The 18,900-nt window shown below is 33.0% G+C and overlaps 1 protein-coding gene across 3 annotated transcripts in view; it reads right to left on the reverse strand.

Annotated features, from left to right (window-relative positions):
* Positions 1-235: 235 nt before the first annotated feature.
* LOC124447651 (helicase with zinc finger domain 2-like) overlaps positions 236-18,900 on the reverse strand; it is a 33,251-nt gene continuing 14,586 nt past the window's right edge. The window contains exons 15-26 of one of the 3 annotated variants that reach the window (XM_046998620.1): positions 18,230-18,374; positions 16,881-17,296; positions 16,299-16,665; positions 15,117-15,214; positions 13,018-13,146; positions 11,977-12,135; positions 10,918-11,201; positions 10,367-10,696; positions 8,983-9,204; positions 8,606-8,759; positions 8,112-8,279; positions 236-774 (exon numbers count right to left, since the gene is read on the reverse strand). In XM_046998620.1, coding sequence (XP_046854576.1) covers positions 755-774; positions 8,112-8,279; positions 8,606-8,759; positions 8,983-9,204; positions 10,367-10,696; positions 10,918-11,201; positions 11,977-12,135; positions 13,018-13,146; positions 15,117-15,214; positions 16,299-16,665; positions 16,881-17,296; positions 18,230-18,374 — 2,492 coding nt within the window. In that variant the 3' untranslated portion in view covers positions 236-754. Of the gene's footprint in view, positions 775-3,974; positions 4,710-8,111; positions 8,280-8,605; positions 8,760-8,982; positions 9,205-10,366; positions 10,697-10,917; positions 11,202-11,976; positions 12,136-13,017; positions 13,147-15,116; positions 15,215-16,298; positions 16,666-16,880; positions 17,297-18,229; positions 18,375-18,900 lie in introns of those variants that run through there. The other 2 variants (XM_046998619.1, XM_046998618.1) reach the window with 2 other exon arrangements.

Below are 18,900 nucleotides of genomic sequence, written 5' to 3' on the forward strand. Positions count from 1 at the left end.
AGCTTAATCTTGAAACATTAATGGTTTCAATACGGAATCATTGCAATGGCCAAACCCAAACGCGATGGCGTTACTAAGGGCAATCGTAACCTAATCGCTAATTGGATAGTTCTAAAAGAGCGTCTCTGAATGGCTAAATGTTACACACGGCACGATAGGGTAGAATAGAGTAGAGTAGAATACGGTACGCTTGCAATAACAATATATCTGCTTCGCAGATAGAAAAACGAGAAGATTGATTCATATTATTTATTTGGATTAGTCATACAAAGATCCTTTGCTTTCATCTGTTATACGACGTTTTGGTTTGTAACTTTTACCAAATCAGATCGTAGTTGTTGATAACGTGCTTGATGTTTTGAAAAAAAGCACGTTGTCAGGCATTGATCTTTGATTTACAAAACTTTTCATCGATAGTTTATCTAAAGGATGCATCTGTTCTGTTTTCTCAGGTATATTTTTGTCGTTAATACTGAGAAACGTCGAGTTGAAGCCTCTTACTTTCTCATCTAATTCTTATACAGAATAGACCTCAGACCAATCTTCAAGAGCAAATTAATTTCTTAAGACACATAGATTTTCATGAAATAAATCTTTTACCTGCTTGGGAGTTGCCAGTTCTTTTTTCTTTCTGTTTTGGTACTAAAAGAGGGCTCTGGTAATCAGAGCGCCCCAATGGTGGTAAATGGCGTATCGTAATGTACTTATCTCTCCCATTCTTCATGTATTGATCAAAGATGTTTCTTTCTGTAATTCACCCTTTGATAGATTTCTCTAAATTGAAACAATTATGTTAAGTGGTTTCTTTCGGCACTTTGTCTAGGTGAATAATAAAAATAGCGTTAAAAATCTATATAACATTAACAACTATTTTACACTTTATAGTTTCCTTTTAATACCGTAAAGTCCCTTTTCTGAATGCAACTATTTAATTGTCAATAGCTCCAGTCCACTATTTGTCTCTCAAACACGATAAACTTGTCAAATTTGATACAATAACTTGCATAAGGTACTGATGCATTTTATAAACATTTACCCAATTCCTTTAACTCCAGGTCATTTACTTTATAATTGCGATCGTTAGAGCAAATACTTAAAAAATAATACTTGTCACTTTAAATTTGAATACCTAATGAGGAGGTGATGAAAATGATTCTTTGGCATTCATCACTTTACGCATACTACTTCTTTGTTGCATTATGCACACAAATATACGTCCTCTTTCATTAGGTTGAATTTCATTTGATACTTTACGGTGTCTCTTCTATGCAAGAAGCTATAATATTGGTAATAAGACAGACATTGCCATTATTTCTCAAATGTTCAATTTTATATCTTTAGAACAAAATGCCATAGAAAAGTCTTTTCAACTGCACAAAGCAGTAGCTAATAACAAACGGGAGTTAGCTCATCAAACACCCATTCAGGTCACTAAAAATTTAATTTTCTATAATTGCAAATCGTATTATATTCAAACCATTCAATAAAAATTACAATTACTTGTGAATCATGCACTTATTTAGTAAATTATACTACATAGATATAAACTAGTGTGTACTAAACTGCGTATAATGAAAAAAGTTCAGATATAAATTGCATAACATTTTACTTAGTGAATTAATTTATACTTATAATATATGAATACTATTTGGTTGAATATGTGGAAGCGAGATTTCTTCAACATTTTGTCAGAATAGAAAAACAAACGCAGAGATTGAGAATTAAACTTTTCTTTAAGCAATACTAATCGCAACCAGTGACGTTAATTATACCAATTATGCTCTTTACATGTTTGTAAATGTAGATCATCCAGGTTGGTATAGTCCTGAGAAGGACTGTTTTTGTTCTTTATTGGACTATACCAACCTGGACGATCTACATTTACAAACATGTAACACTACTCCCGGGTTCAAACCATTTACTTAATTACGCTCTTTCTTTCAGAGCCTTAAGTACGCAAGAGATGAGACAGTAGAAGTAAAACTGCCGTCAGAATATAAAGCATTAAATGAATGAAAGACGACAACTGTGCTGTGCTTTCTTACTTATGCAAATAAAGAATAATCGGCAGTAGTTTGTGGATATCGTAATAGTAGAAAAGCACTTCTTCTATACTGTGTAGCTATAATTTACACGTCATTCATAACTGTTTTTGCCCCAAGAGACCACGTAAAAATATATCATTTATCGCTTTCCATGGTAATAATAAAACCACAAGATAAAACCATTTTATAGAATTTTTAAATTCGATCTCTATACAAAAACTTGATTTGTAAAATAAAAATAATAAAACGGGTATGTTGGTTGGCATATAGCTGTGTTTGCATTAGTTTGTACAAGCTAATTTGAGCTCAACCAATCAAATCAATTAATCAATTAAAGAGAATTTTCTAATTAATCATGAATACATTTTACGGGAAATACTAAAACGTTTGTTTTGCATTTGTCTGTTTTGCGTTATTGTTGATTTATAAAGGAAATAATTATAAAAGGTGTCTTTTGTTTTTGCCCTGGCAATGTAAGATGCTTAATTTTGTGACTATTACAGAGAACAAACTGCAAAAAGAAATTATATTGCAACTTTTAGCAAGTTTTAGTATTTTCTTGGAAAAAACAGTAATTTTCAGGAAAAAAAGGTGTGTGTGGTAGATTCAGACCCTGTCCACAACAATGCGTTTTTGAACGCTCCATTTTCATCGAAGTAAAAATGCATCGTTTTCATTGCATTCACACCAGCGTTTTTATATCGTTTTTGGATGTATACACCAAAACTCTTGAAAGCGACGAATGTGTGATATATTTAACTGAACATGTTTATACAAAAAACGCCCACGGTTGTTGTGACATCAAGTGCCATTTTCGCCAATTCAGAACGTCATTGACGTCATCGTTTTTAAAAGGCTCCGTTTTTGACTGTCCACATTAAAACAAAACGCATGCGTGTTCAAGTTGATCCACTTTGGAGAGCGTTTTCAAAACGATGCGTTTTCATTAGGCAGTGTATCCATTTTTGAGCGTTTCAATGTGGATGGAGGCAATAACGCATCAAAAAGAATGCGTTTTCAAAGAAGAAAGCATTAGTGTTGGCATGGTCTCAATTTGTTATAGCGAGGCTGAGCGTTTTCTGCTAGTTACATCACTGATTGGATTGTATGCAAAGTGACGTGAAGTATAAAATTATGCACAAAATTACATATTCAAAAATTAAATACACTGATTAAAAAATTGCATGGTTAAAACCTAATGTACGCTAACAAATTAAAAAGACATGGTCTTATGGAAAATCCTAGAACGAACTCAATCATTTCGTTCTAAAAAATATGTTTCAATTGAGCAATTACAGAAATATTGACAGCGATAAGAAATCACATTAAAATGTTCCAAAATATACCAACGTAAAATAGTAATCTTCATGTTTTAACTCAAACTGTTTTCCTGAAAGTCTGCCTTCAGGCTCCCTCATTGCGGAAGTAAATCATTTAACTAAAGTGGGTCTACGTTTAAACTATCCCACTTTTGCTCGACAACTTTAAAAGAATAAGGTGGCTTTGCTGCAAAAGAAGTGATGTTTTGAAACATATCTACATCGGTCCATTAATTGAGTTGTTTCCTCAGGTAGCAAATTGCCTAGATCTTTTAAATTTATACAAACATTATCAATAATTTTCTCGACACAATAAACAGACACATCGACATACCCATCATATACTCACAACTAAAGAAAAAGGACAAAAAAACTTCAAACAACACTAAAACTAAAACACTACACTCTAATATTATTAACACCAATCATATTCACAACACACCAAAACCAATGGCAACGCATTTCACCCCATCCAATCACATTAATCCACCCACTAATCCAATTAGACGCTCTAAACGTGTCCAAGCTAAAAGCATGTGTAAATAAATATCCTCATTCTAATGAAGGCTCAAAGCAACGAGTCAAAAGCTCAATAAAAATCACTTATAAATCCGGAGAAACTTTTATCTTTTATGTATTAAATGCCTGGATTACAAATTTTTAAACTTATAGTAAAATAACTATATTGCATACTATAGGTGTAGGATGTGAATTGGATGTGACGTGTTCTGTATCTTTTACTAGTCATTTGAAAATGTATAATTTTTAGTGGTGAACTTACTAAATATAAACTAAAATGCAAAGCTTAAATTCAATCCAGTTTTGCTTTCTTTTAACCGTTTACACAACATCCGGAGTAGTTAAGCGTAATGTGAGCTAATTATGTAAAAGTATAGAATAATCTAGTGAGCTCCTTATAAAATTGTAGTGTTATCACTCCAAAATTAAGTTATTTGAATCATAGGCGTAGCCAGCCTGCAAATATGGTCCTGCTACGTTAATTTTTCCGTGGTCACTCCCTGTAAAAACAAAAGATTTCTAAAGAAATGAATAATGCTAATTATCTAAAATTTAAATGACACGACCAAAACTTGCGGCCTGGATATGCCTCTATTTTGAATGTTTCCTATAGACTTCTTCCATCCAAAGTTTTTTTGGAATGTATGGAGCTCACTGAGAAACGGGAACTTGGTGCAATTAATACTTTTTTAATATGAGCTAGGGTTAGATGCATTCTCATCCTGATTTTCTTTTGAACGATCAATAAAGCAGTTCTTGTTTTTGTAGTGCTGCAATAAGGCAGACCATACCCCTGTGCGACAGGCATCGATCAAGTTTGCATTTCCTGAAAATATACCAACACATCCGCTGCAATACAGCTCAACTAACCATGGCGTTCTTACAAAAAACAGGGGCTCGGTCAAATCGAAATATCGAGGAAAGGAAAGTTTTCCACAGCGGAATAATATTGTCATAACGAAAAGTACACAAAGACAAATGGTGAATATAAGAAAATGATAAAGGCAACGGAATACTTTTTATGTATACACATAGGTGCTGTCATGATAACATTAAACTTAAATTTCAAAAGCTAAATATCAAGAAAGCTAAGATTTTGCAGTTTTTCTCTAGCTTTCACTTTTAATTTATAAAATTTTCCTGTAAACACTGGTCAAGTCAACTATTATTTCAAATCAGTATTGCAAAATTGCGCACAGTTTGCAGGTGCAGCTTAAAAAACTAAAAAAATTTCTTGACAGTAATAATGATTGTTCTTCCAAGAATAAGAATGTAAAGCAATTATCTTCGTAAACGTGTTACAACTGTATGTTGTTCATTTGCGCTTTGCTAAACATAATTGCTTATTTCCTATACGTTTTCAAACTTAGTCTAAATTCTGAGCAACTCTTGTATACGTGCATGAGTTTCTTTTTAGGAAGTCTGTCCTAAGGAAATCTATTTATCAATCTATTGTACAGATTTTTATATTAGCGGCGGAACATTCACAATTAGGGGGATGGGGGTGTTGGGTTAAATTCATATATTCATATTACAATCCGTAATCACAATTGATTTCAATGGAAAGTGATAAAATAAAATATGCATAAATGCAGATTCTGAAGTTTTTCACTCATTTCTAAATGAAGTTTTACCACAATTCGCTTTTCAAGCAAGCTACAACTAGGAAGCTTTGGATCGCGTTTGACAGCGTTTTGAGCAAGAAGTTTAAAGATTTCAAACTGGACTACAAAGAAAACATGCACTTAAACCCATTTGAGATATTTTGAACTATTTTTGCCTTACGAATTTTTTTTTTGAATAATCTGGAGCATTTTACGGCTGCGCCTTTCGGAGTAAAGCGGACACTTGTGTTACTTTGAACACTGTATTTTTGGAATTATTTGAGTCATTGATTTTTTGTGTTTATTTAAACTGAAAGAGATGCAACATTTTGTAAACCACAAACTACGAAATGCAACCACAAAACACAATTGTTATAACTCCACATTAGACGCTTAGTAAAAGCCAACTATAGTGTGTTTTGGCGTTATGTCTTTTATTACAGAGTAACTCCTAATAATTAAGTATGGTGTAGGGATGAATAGTAAAATATAAAATATGGATTCCAAATTTTTTTTAAACAGCATTTAGTCAATCTATTCTAGTTGAATGTGACATCTAGCACTGAAATTATCATCATTGTCATTTCCAAGGTAAACATCAAATCCACGAAGTTCATCATCATCATAATGCATTCGTAACAGCTCTCATCGTTATTATCATCTCCAAAATATTGCATTCCGGCCATTAATAGAGGAGCACAAATGGGTGCATTTGAAATTAGCCCTTTTGCATGGTCAAGTATTTAGTTTTACACTTACATTCAGTATAGAGATTCAAAGATTGATGAGCGAGTGGAGTGCTATCTAAGTTATAGAAGTCCTCTATCGTCAAAAGCCATGGTAAGAGAATATCTATTCGTCCATATCGGAAATATGCTGTATATATATAAGTTGTACTTGGCTATTGCATGGAAGAGACAATACATCATCGAAATATTAGCCCAACATAAAAAAGGGGATATCTTGAGTGAGTCGTTTGTATGAATCTAGATGTTAAGTGTTTGTGTAAGATTGAATACTCGACCATGTTTTGCTTTTTCCAAAACGACTAACTGAAAATGCAACTATTTGTGTTTTTGCTGTGATTGGCAGAATGCACGGATTGAAGATGATGCCGATGAAAAGGGTTGCAAATCATGATGACGACTATGAAGTTAGTGGATTTGATCTTCATCTTAGAAATGACGAAATTATTAATTTTGTGAAGCTAGATGCTACGTAGAATGGAATGACGTAACAGTTGATCAGGAAAACTAAGTTTAATATTGTATATTTGAAAGTTTATGTCTACTCCCTATGGCATGCTGGCAGGGGGGGCATTTGGCCACTTTGCCTCTACCTATTGTTCTTTTGGGGACGAAGAAGGGAATATGGGCGTCAAATTCTGTTAATGGGTTAATAAAACCTATTTGAAATGACACATAATTTTATCAGCCAAGAATTCAACAAAAAGACATTTTATGGCTTCTTAGTTTAAAAATTTTTCTAAGACAGCATTTCTTCGGACCACCATGGTATTGCTCGAACCTATCATGCGTGGTTCTAGCGTTTGGCACTCATCGCTAAAGTATTATACTTGTAAGGAGAGAGCATTTTATATGAAAAGTGATTGCCTCCCAGTAAGATTCTTCTTAAAACCCCACAGCCTACTTCATACTAAATGGCTATGAGTAGGGCCATACTCAAAGTTTATTAAGTTTTGTGATACAGTTAATTCAGTAAATAAATATTAGGTTGGTAATGACTTACGATTTTTGTTGTGCTCCAGTGTTTTATGTATATAAAGGAGATAGTGGCAGAACTCACTATAGTTAGCCATTTGCAAGGTGTTACAAAGCATATAAGGTGGAATGAGAACAATTCTTTTCTGGGGTTACATTCCATAGTTTGTTGTCCGCAATGTTTTGCATCTTTTTCATCCAAATCAACAAACAAAAAATTAAAAATAAAGAAGAATTACAGTGTTCAGAACTAACACAAGTGTCCGCTTTACTCCGGAAGGCGTTGCCGCAAAATGGGAGAAAATATGTTCCAGATCATCCCAAAAAATTTTCATCCTAAAGCAGAAATAGTTCAAAATATTTCAAATGGGTTTAAGTGCATGTTTTCTTTTTAGTCCAGTTTGAAAACGTTAAATTTCTTGCACAAAACGCTGTCAAATGCGATCAAGTGACTCCTAGCTTGCCTGAAGAGAGGATTGCGGACAAACTTCATTTAGAAATGAGTGTAAATCTAGAGATACTGTATTTTATGTCATATCCTACATCAAATATGGTGATAATTGCGTGATCAAAATTGCGTCATACGATTGCGAAAGATATAACTTATTAAAATTTCATTGGTGAAATACTCAAAAACTGCGGATCTTTGAAGGCGGAAACAGATTAATTTACACTTTCTATGATATAGCCTAGTTATTTATCATGTTAAAATGTAGTACCCGATGGGGGGCAACGAAAGTTAACGATAATTGGCCAAAGAATACGGCGTGATATGAATAATATTCCCCCAATTATCGATGAAATGCCGCTGATAAATGGGTTACCCACTACCAGCAGGAATTTCTCTAGAGTTACTTTGCAATCCCGTTATGGTTTATTTTCGAAAAGCAACTTCTTACATACCTATTATCACGAGGCCTTTCTTTGCTCGTGTGAGAGCAACGTTTACTTGATTTTCATCCATTATGAATCCAATATGTTCATCAAGCCATGTCTTTGATGGATTCTTTTCAATCAAACTTTCGTCAAGTGACCTTACCAATGACAGAATAACGTAGTCACTCTCGCTTCCTTTTGTACAAAAAAATATATTTTTTAGAAAATAGCAAGAAAGTAGCTTTTTTTGAGGCATGTGCATGTCCTAACGTACATTTGTTAAAGCCGCTTTCTTATAAGAGAGTGCATACTTCTCGAATTAAACAAATTGTATTTTTTAAGAAAACCCTTTTTTTAAGAGACTTTAAGAAATAGTTTTTTTGTTTTAAGAAAATTGTTCTTAAGACAAGAAATATATTTTCTTAGGAAATTAAATTTTTGCTGTGTCATATTAGGGCCCACCGTTTCTCAATGGATTTATCAAGCAGACAGGCATGATAAAAAATATGAAAAATACTTGCCTTGGGCGGCAACAACTGTTGACACAGACACACTGTTAAGGCCAGTATTTTTTAGCTGCTTCTCCAGTTCATAACATTGAGCACGATAGGGTGACAGAATAAGGATGCTTTCCTCAGTAATACCTGAATCCTTAATTTCGCTTGCAACACGAATCTACGGATATACATTTCATGCAAAAACGTTATTAATCATTATATTAGAACATAATACCAATAATTTTTAGAATTAATCCTTTACTAATAAAAAAATCATGTGGAAAGGCTTAAAAATAGTGATTAGCTCTACAGATCCATTTTAGTTGTAAAACGAGCACTTTGCAGCTTGGTTAGTATGAAACATACTTAAGTTGTTTTGTGATGATTTAAAAAGCACTTACAACTTCCTTTATCTCCTTTTCATTCTTTTTTGAGTTCTCATTTCCTTTATCTGTGCTAATAATAAGTGATTCTTCGTGCCCTTCAACATGATTAAAGGCAAAAGGAAAGGAGTTGCCATTAGGCCATTTGTATTGGTCTGGTTTACGGCGTTTGACAATTTCAGCTGTCTCAAGTTTTCCGTCGTAGGATCTTTGAGATGGAAAGTTACAAATTTCTTTATGCTGCAACAAAACAAGATTAAATTAGAGAATAATGCCGTTTTGTACAAACAGTATATCTTTATTGCATCTGATCCCTCAAAACAACCAACATTAAGTCTCGCCTTCCTTAATTGCAAATCTCACGCATTGCATACATCAGCTTGTGCACGTCTTGTCGATTGCTAACTCGTATCTCTTTCTTAAGAACTTTTGGAAATTTCTAAGTATATTTTTTAAGTTCATTTATCTTTTTACACACCAATTTTTTGCTTTTTATTTAAAACTGGTATAAAGCTTTACATAGATAAAGTTTACACGCAGCTGATACCACCTTCATGCTTGTTAGCCTACTTAACGCATTGTTATACAAATTACGAAGAAAAGAATTTCTCATATTACAAAACATTAGTGCACAACTCTTAAAATTGATTTCAAAACTGTCTAATCTACTTTCTTTGTAGATTTTCACATGCTGTACCGTACAGTTTTGCTAGAAGTTTGGGGTAAATAAAGCACTTGCAATTGATTTAATTTAAATACAAAATGCTTGAAGAAAATTAAACTATTTTTTATTTTGACAGTCATTTAAGCTCAAAAACTTTTTTGCACTATTCTCTTCTAGTTAAATAACAGCTTATTCCTGCCTTACGTGCTTTTGTTTGCCTCTTTAGTTTTGCAAAAATGTCAATTGCTGAGCTAAATTTAATGTCGTACTGTTCATGTCAAAACATTTATCTTCATCTCTTAAAAGTTGTTTTAATATGATTCTTTTAAACATTTTTACCATTTTTACGTATTAAAATTCTGATCTAGACTTTTTGATTGTTATTTTCTTGAAAACGACTTGCTCTATGTAACTCCTAAATAACAAGCCTTACAAAAACCGTATAATACATTTTCGACATCATCAAAAACTATAAAAGCAAAAGGATGGAAACGACACGTCCATGCCAGCATATTAAGAAATTGCTGCAGCTTATTTATGAAAATTATTTATGGGAATTAGGTTTATGTTTTCACGTTTGATGAAATTTTGAAATTTTGTTGTATTTGGTTTCTTTTGTGTTGTTGAAGGCTCAAAAGCCGGTCTTGTGCAACAATGCTATTAATGTAAAGCATGAAAAAGCTCAGCTCATTTTTTTATTTCGTTCAGCGAGTGAAACATTTATCCAAAAAAACTCACCATTCTGTACTGTAATTTCAGCATATTGGCTTTTTTTGAGTATCGTTCAAACATAGAAACTCCGAGACCCAGTTGTTTCGCCTGTTTACATTTGATAATTGGCTGAAGCTGCTTGTGATCACCAATCAGAACGACTTGCTCGGGTTTTGAGCCTAACATACCGCAAAGGGTCTCTGCCTCGATACACATAGCGCTTTCATCAATGATGCATTGACTCACTAAATCCTCACACGGAGACATAACACGTCTACTGTACGCTATGGTACATGTCGCTAATATCACTTTGACATTGTTTTCTGTCATGGCCCACTTTTCAGCCTTGGCTTTTTCCTTATGATAAATAAAAACAGTATGTAGACTCTTTATAAAAGCGAAATTTCATCATTAGTCAGTCTTATAAATAATGAGTGAGATAGCATTGAGAAAATGTGATCAATGTGTGAGGAGAGACGTTAAAATATGCGTTAACTTGCAGTATTTAAGAAATCACATTAGCTTACACAAATGATATAAATTATTAAAAAAAATCTTTCCTATTTCAGTAGATCTACCTTTTCATAACTTGCAATTTCCTGTCGTGTAGCAAAACCACCTTCGCTAATATATCTCTTAAATGTCTCATCAAACTCCTTGATTTTCTTGGAAAAAGGACATGTGTCGCTGCGTATTACATGATGCAGAGAAACGTCTTTAAGTTTTGGGTCACACGCTAGTTGAGCAGACGAATTTTTCAATCGAAAGGCTGACAACTGATCAGCAACGGGAAAGGTCTTTCGCTCAATTTCTTGTCCATAGATTCGCAAAATGGGAAAATCGGGAATTTTCAATAAATAATCTGCAAATTATAAGCTATGTTTACACTTACGACTTAATATTGTCTTAAAATTAAATTTGTCTGCAAGAACATTGATGTAATACAGAGCTTTGGCTACTCAAACAGCAAAAAAATAAATTCTAACGCTTCAATTTCATAGGATACGATCATGTTTCATTTTCCAAATATTCATACTTAGTTTAAATGTCTTATGCAGCAATGACCTTTCCTAGTTTACGTTACATGTCATAAGAATTTCCCAGTCTGGTCTAAAACGTCTTAGATGATCAAGCGAAAGAGTCCAAGATGTTTATCACGATGCAAACATGTTACGGTTTGATAATTTTACTAATAATCTCATTTGCGTTCTTTTTATATTCGCTCAGAGCAGTACATCTTATACTTCATTAAAAAAAAGCAATGTGATTGAATTCTCTTTTGTTTAAAATGTCTAAGAAAGTTGAGAAGCATCACAATTAATTGGTCCTGCCATGCAAATATTTTCGGGTTTACTAGCAATATAAATAATACATTTCTAAATAAATGCTGAATAAAAGTGCTCCGAATTTTAATAGCAATTGTAAACTTACCTGATTAATGCGATTCTATCGAAGTTGGAAATTTTGTTCCACTGAAATTTGCGCAGTTCAAAAGAAAATGGTGTATCTGTATTTCACAATACTTTACACAGATTGGATTTTTGTCATTTATAATGAGAAAGAGCCTGGACTTACAATATTAACAACCAAGCAGGTATTTTCACGGAATTTTGAGAAGTAATAAATTATATACGTACGTGCAACCACATCAACTGACTTGTTTGAAGGTCCAAGATAAAACACAACAGCGCCTTTATAGCCCTCATCATCTTTCTTTTTAACAGCTGAAAATCGTAACTGATTGTAGTGGGCAAACCAGTATGCAATATGTACGCCAACAACTGTTTTTCCTGTACCTATTTAACAAGTGTATCAAAAACTAGTAAAGTGTATTTGACTGCAAATAATTTTTGCATTAACAAAAGCCAGCTTTTTACTAGATAGATGTTTGAAGGTATTCATAACTGCAGTACATTTGTTCTTCAAAAATCTGTAATTCTTTTTCTTTCATATCATGAATTTCTTTGTCTTATGGTTTGTTTTTATTAAAATAGTATTAACACTTGTCAAAACTGAAAAAAACTCCAAATAAACTGTTGGTTGATTCAACACCCTATTCTAATAACGTATAATCAAGATGGTATGACGTTTTTTGTTGTGACGTCAAATTTAAGCGATGAATAACTGTGAATGAAATAAAAAAAATTCATTATAAAGGGCTGTATAAAAAAGGACCTTTAGAAATTGACACATTATAATGGTTTAAAAGCCTTTCTTTATGCTAAGCCCAAGTGTGAGCAAAATGCCGTCATCATAAAAAGCTATTCTGCCCTTGTATATTGGACATAAACTCCAACACCAAATAGATACAGTAATGTACTACTAGGTTACATAGTGATTAAACATGGAATATTTCACAAAACTTTAATTTTCAAAGATTTTCACTTTTTCACACACCGTAGATTAAATAACAACATGTTCTTGGAAAAAAACGATTTCTGAACTTCATGAAATTTACATACTTGACCAGTTTTAAGGGGGTGGCTGCACCACTGTTTGAAATGAATAAAAATGCACAGATATTTGCTAATAAAAGCTTTCTTGATTTTTGATATTAAGCTATAAAAATAGCACTTTTTTGAGGGCGAACTAGTTTGTTAATTCGAAAGCAAAGAAAAAAACGATGCAAAGTAAAATCAAAAAATGTTAAAAGATCAATTTGTTTGCATTCATCCTACCTGGTGGTCCCTGAATCACAGTAAATGAAGAATTCAGAGCATCCCTCACTGCTTTGAGCTGATACTCATTGAGTGGAGGAAATTTTTCCTCTTTTTCCTCGAAAGACAAATTTTGGGGAAGTTCATCCTCTATTAAACATAGTAAAAGAGAAAAGAACATTTTGAATACGATTAGTTAGTTAAATTGCCAATAAAAAATCAAACGACAAAATATACTATATATATGCGTAATCATATTTTTCAACTCAATTGGCTTGTACTTAAGCGAGTACTGAGTCGCAAATCTGTAAACAATGAGGAAAAAACATGATGCTAATATATTTTGTGATTTCCATCATGAGCAGCTTCCTGAAAGCAAGGTTGCAAATACATGATTTAAGGCTGACACTTGTTTGTGTGTTCTGTACACTGTGTTTCGAGAATTTTTTTATTTATCTCAAGACCAAACGCTAAAGCCAAGCACGGAGGCTCAAGTCGTACTAGGAGTACTCTTGGGCATACTCTCCTAAAAAATTTTAAACTAAGAAGCAATAAAATGTAATTTCTTTGACTTAAATAAATGAAACAGCACTAACTGTGTCATTTCAAATGTCTTTGATTAGATCAACCTGAACATTCCAAGTTCAAAGCCCAAAATTTATTTTCCGGCCCCCAAAAGGGCAACAGGTAAAGGCACGATAGCCAACTGTCATCTCCTGCCAGTAGGCTCCAAGGGAAAACTTATATAAAATCAAAAATTAAACATTGAACTTATTTTTCTTAGTCAATGGCGGCGTCATTCCATTCAAGCTCTTTTCTTCATCATCATCATCTCAAAACACTGCATTCTGCTTTCTAGCAGCCACAATTAAGAAGAACATTAGTAGGTGCATTTCAAATGTAAGTAAGTACATTTTGTTGCAAAAAACAGACGCATAAGTAGGTACTTTTTTGCAAAAAAGAGACGGCAATGCATTTATCTGTGCTTCTTGTTGTTATTACCAGAATGATGACGATAACATTTGGAGAAGCAAGATGATAACAAGATGAATTTAGTGTTATTATAGAGAATTTTATTTTAGAGACAAAGAATAAATACGTAGCTTCGAACTCAAAATATAGGTTGACAAAAAATATTTAAAATGACAGAATTAGTAATATTTTATTTGTCAAAATCAACGAAATAACATTTTAAAGCTTTTTACTTAAAAGTTTTACAGGAGAGCATGCCCTCGGTTCTTCCTAGTAAAACCTGAACCTACCGTGCTTGGTTGTGGTGTTTGTTTCTGGTTTTTTAAAGTTTCGTTCAGTTTTTAATTTTTTTGGGGAAAGGGGTCATTTTAGTAGAAATTTTCAGTAAATTAATATTAGGTTGGTATTGCTATTAACTTAAAATTTTCCGTGTGCTCATGTGTTTTATGTATATAAAAAAGAGTACGCAAGAATAAACTATAAGGTGGTTATTTGTAAGGCTTTACAAAGCACATAATGGGGAATTAGAAAATTTGTTTAATTTTGCTCTCCAATATTTGTCGTCTGCCAAGTTCTCCATACTTTTCAAGTTAAATAAAGACAAAAAAATCAAAGGGTTGAAAAATTTTCGAGTTGCAGTGTTCAGAACAAACACAAGTGTCCTCTTAACCTCAGAAGGCCTTGCCATATGGCTTTCTCATTGAACCTTCGAACACATCAAATTATGCAAAAACTTTGTTTAGAAATGTGTGTAAAATTGCAGACTCTGCGTTTTATGTCATGTCCTGCTTTGAGTATCTCGATGATTACGTGATCAAAATAGCGTCAACGCATTATTTATTCGTAGAACTTCGATAAATTCTCTCAACAGTCTTAAGTGTAGTCAAGCACGTTTAAAAGAGGATATGAACAATGAGATGATTTCTATGTAAAGTGTCCCTTTTTTGAGATACAGTATAGAAAGCAAATTGATGGGGATGGCTAAATATTCATATATTGATTTTCCCCCGCATGTCTGCCAGTAAAGTAGAATTGCGTTAAAAAGAACTTGAACACGAAAAGAGCTAAAAACTTGAACATTAATCCTTTCTGCTGTTGTAATTTTACTCAGCTTACAAAACACTAAAAAATGAATTAATTAAGCTTACTCTGAACATTATAGATGGCATTAGAGTCCTCGATACAAATATTGTGAATCAGGGATGATTTATTCTCTGGAGCCATCAACAATGCTGTGTAGCAGCGTCTGCGTCAAAAATAAACAGAATTGTAAGTCTAGACTGGAATAGGTAGGACGAAATATGCTCAAGTAGTACAGTCTGTAAGGATAAAAGCTGAATCGAACTTTAATAGGCAATTGCAAATTTGGCCTAGTGTTTCGCATTTATTATCATTATGTAGCAAGATGAGCTCTTTAGTTTTTTAATTTTTCTTTCGTTTCATAATAATTAGAAATAATGCAGTATTTTAAAATAAAAATTGCACGTAAAGTCAAAGTTGCAAGTTTTTAACGGTTTGTGAATTGAGTACAGATAGGTGCTGGCTAACCAGGATTCAACGAGGCGTTAAATGATTTTAGCAAATGGAAACGTTGATATACTTATCATCAGATAAATCTTCTAGAGCAATTTCACAATATTCTGATTTAATAACTATGTGCAACACATTTAAAACTAAAACAAACAATTTGGCCTAATTACAACAGGAATGACTTATGGCGTTTAAGGAACACTTAATTTTTACGCTTAAAGTTTTACCTCCTTTTAATGCCTCGAAATCATTTAAAGCCTCACTAAAACCCGGTTAGCAAGGCTCATACGAACAGCCTCTTAATAAGGTTTTACAAACACTTTAAATAAAAGAGAACACAAAAAATTGGTTTTTTCCCAGTGTTGTATTTTACGATAAACAATTTTCAATCAATATAATAATCCCCAATTTAGTTTGCAATTTTATTGGAATGACTGGGGGGGACATGCCCCTTCAGTTCTCTCCTTTATTGCATACTCCCCTTAATTTCATTTCATATTTTTTGAAATCTCAAAATTAGTCTTTGGAATGACTGGGGGGGACATGCCCCTTCAGTTCTCTCCCTGGCGACTCCCCTGGGTAAAAATATACTATCGCAATAGATATATTTAAATGCGCTGCTGCCTGTTAAAGTTTGATTCATCATGTTTTGGTCCTCCATGAGCTTTTACTAGTTTTTGATATGGTTTCTCATATGTAATAAATTTCATGAATCCACAATTGCTTTTTAGTTCAGACACATTTAAAAAGTAAAAATGCACAGAGGAAAACTTTTTGTGCTTAACGTTTCTATCACACACCTTTCAGGTACGCTTAATTTTATCATTTCGGCAATAACAACTGAACTGCCTTGATCAATCAACGATTGTGGGATTGGCAAAGCGCTGTGTATAAAGTCAGCCGTAAATGTACAGAATTCTTTGTCACTTTTTTGTCTCACTTTCCTTTCACATTTTTCCCAATCAGGCCACTCCATATCGTCTTCCGATTCGGAATTTTTCCTGAATGGTGGGAGGATCTGAAAATGTCCAACCCAATAACCAGCATTTGATTCGTTAATGTTAGCTGGATCTCTTATGCGTACACACAGTAAGTTAAGATGAAGTGTGCCAACGAAGTGATTTTTGATGAAGTCGTTCGATAATTGAAACTCTAGAATGGTTTTGCCTAAAGGGAATTACAGAACAAATTTAATTTACTTAAGCGATAAGAACACGATCTCAACAACGATTTCGTTTACTGACTAAGAAATTTCATATGATTTACCATGGGATTTCTAAAGGAATATAAACTGGTAGAAAAACGTATCCCAATTTTAACAAATTTCAGGTATAAACAATCAAATCACAAAGCATGAGGAACTGAACAACTGAAAAACCCACCATTGATCAATGATATGTTTGCATGAAGATTAAATAATATGATTACGTCATTTTCTGCTACGGCCGACGTCACAATTTCCATCATGAGAACAGGTTTCCACAAAGTAACATATTGTTCTATGTCATCGTAACGTTTATTGTTGTAAGGCTTGTGTGTCGGAACCTTCGCAAAACAGGTTGCTGGTAAGGTTCGATGTTCAATACATGAGTAAAATATGTTTGTAATCTTAAACAATTGAATCTCAGGTATAAGAAGACCACGCGATGCATTGGAGCATAATTGAACTGTGATTTGATCTAGCGACCTTAAAGATTGTTTGACTTGTATCAACTGATCTGTGGCAATCGTCAACTCGGAGCTTGAAGTTTCAACAAAAGTTTTTAATACATCTTCTTGGGGAGAGCGTCGAGCATTGCTTAAAAAAACAATAGAGCAGAATATTTGAGAAAAAAAGTGATATACAAGCAAAAGAAAGATTCTGAAGCATTTAGAATATAGATGATATTTGTTCCTTAAAAGCAGACATAAAGATTTTACACAAACTTTGTTAGCAACAGTTGGTAAATATGCATGTTCATAAAATTATTTTTCTGATGTTTTCATTATTTTGACTTAAATTTCGAGGAGATTTTTTGTTTAAGAAAAATAATAATGGTTGGCTTGTCTTTTAAATATTGTCGAGTTCCAAAGACAACAATTTTCATTGTAAATTAATTTCTACAACACGATTTGTATCAACCACTATTCAACTAAAATTCAATTTTTTAGTGTCAGCTCTGCATTAGTTGGCTATTTACATAGCCAGTATTGTTAAACAGTTATTAATGTAGTAAGTAGTTTCATAGCTAAAATATTATACAATCAAAACAGGTAATTTTCTTTGTCAATTCTACAAAACGGTGAAATGAATATTCTATAGCCGTAACTAGAAGGTTATTCTGGGATAGGAACGGGGGGGGTGTTGTTTATTCATATATTCATCTATGTTGGACTATTTTTAAGTGAATTTCTTTTCAACTAAAATTCAATTTGGTACAACTGAATGTATGAATAACCCCCTCAAATAATTGTTCTAGTTACGGCGCTAGAGTGATTTTCTGTGATCTTCTTGTCCGCGATATCAGTTCAAAATAATTAAAACACAAGCCACGTACATTCACCATACTAAAAAGTCATCGAGAATCAATTTAAGCATATAGACTATAAATCGGTTTTCAATACTTATATAGCTGAAGCTTTTTCTACAATTACTTCATTGTAAAGTAATTCTATTAGGTAAAAATTGACCAGTCGTAACATATTTATCTACGCTCTAAAAACTAAATACACACATAAGAACTGTACTTACCCCTTATCTTGAAAGCATTTATTCACTCGCAGCAAAACACTATTTAGTTTGTCCAGTCTGTTTTTCTTTATTGCTTCAAGTATTTGTTTCCAATCGTTCAGCGATAAAGAGAAATCATCATCCTCAGGCGCCTGGGTTGATACTTCTTATGAAAAAATAATATGAACATAAGTTTGCAAGTCATTCAAATGAATTGACGTTTACTCATAACATACTATCTATTGAGTAAAAGTTGGGCATCCAGAAATATGTAAGTATCAATGGATTATGATTTGTAGACATTAACCGAAGATGATATAACAATTTATAAAAACAGTCACTAAAAACGCAAAAGTATTCAGGATATTCATTCTATTTAACTTTTGTGAATCGCATATATTTTATTCGGACATCGTTATTGTTGGAACAAAACGCGTTTTTCTTTGGCTGCTGAAGATGAAAAAGTCCTCATCAATACGTTATGAAGAGAAATTTTCAAGGTGAAGCATAGTTTTGATTTTAAAATACGCAAAGAAAAAAAAAATGAATATAAATCAGTAGCAAAAGCAGTCTGCAAGTTTTAGTCCTGCTATGTATCTTCGAATTTTTTTTTGTTTTTACGGTGACTGAACATCAAAATATGTACATTTCATTAACTAACTAGCGGGCTGGCTACGACAATGATATTGACC

Source organism: Xenia sp. Carnegie-2017, unplaced genomic scaffold (genome assembly GCF_021976095.1).
Source record: "Xenia sp. Carnegie-2017 unplaced genomic scaffold, XeniaSp_v1 HiC_scaffold_23, whole genome shotgun sequence".
Classification (NCBI taxonomy): domain Eukaryota; kingdom Metazoa; phylum Cnidaria; class Anthozoa; order Malacalcyonacea; family Xeniidae; genus Xenia; species Xenia sp. Carnegie-2017.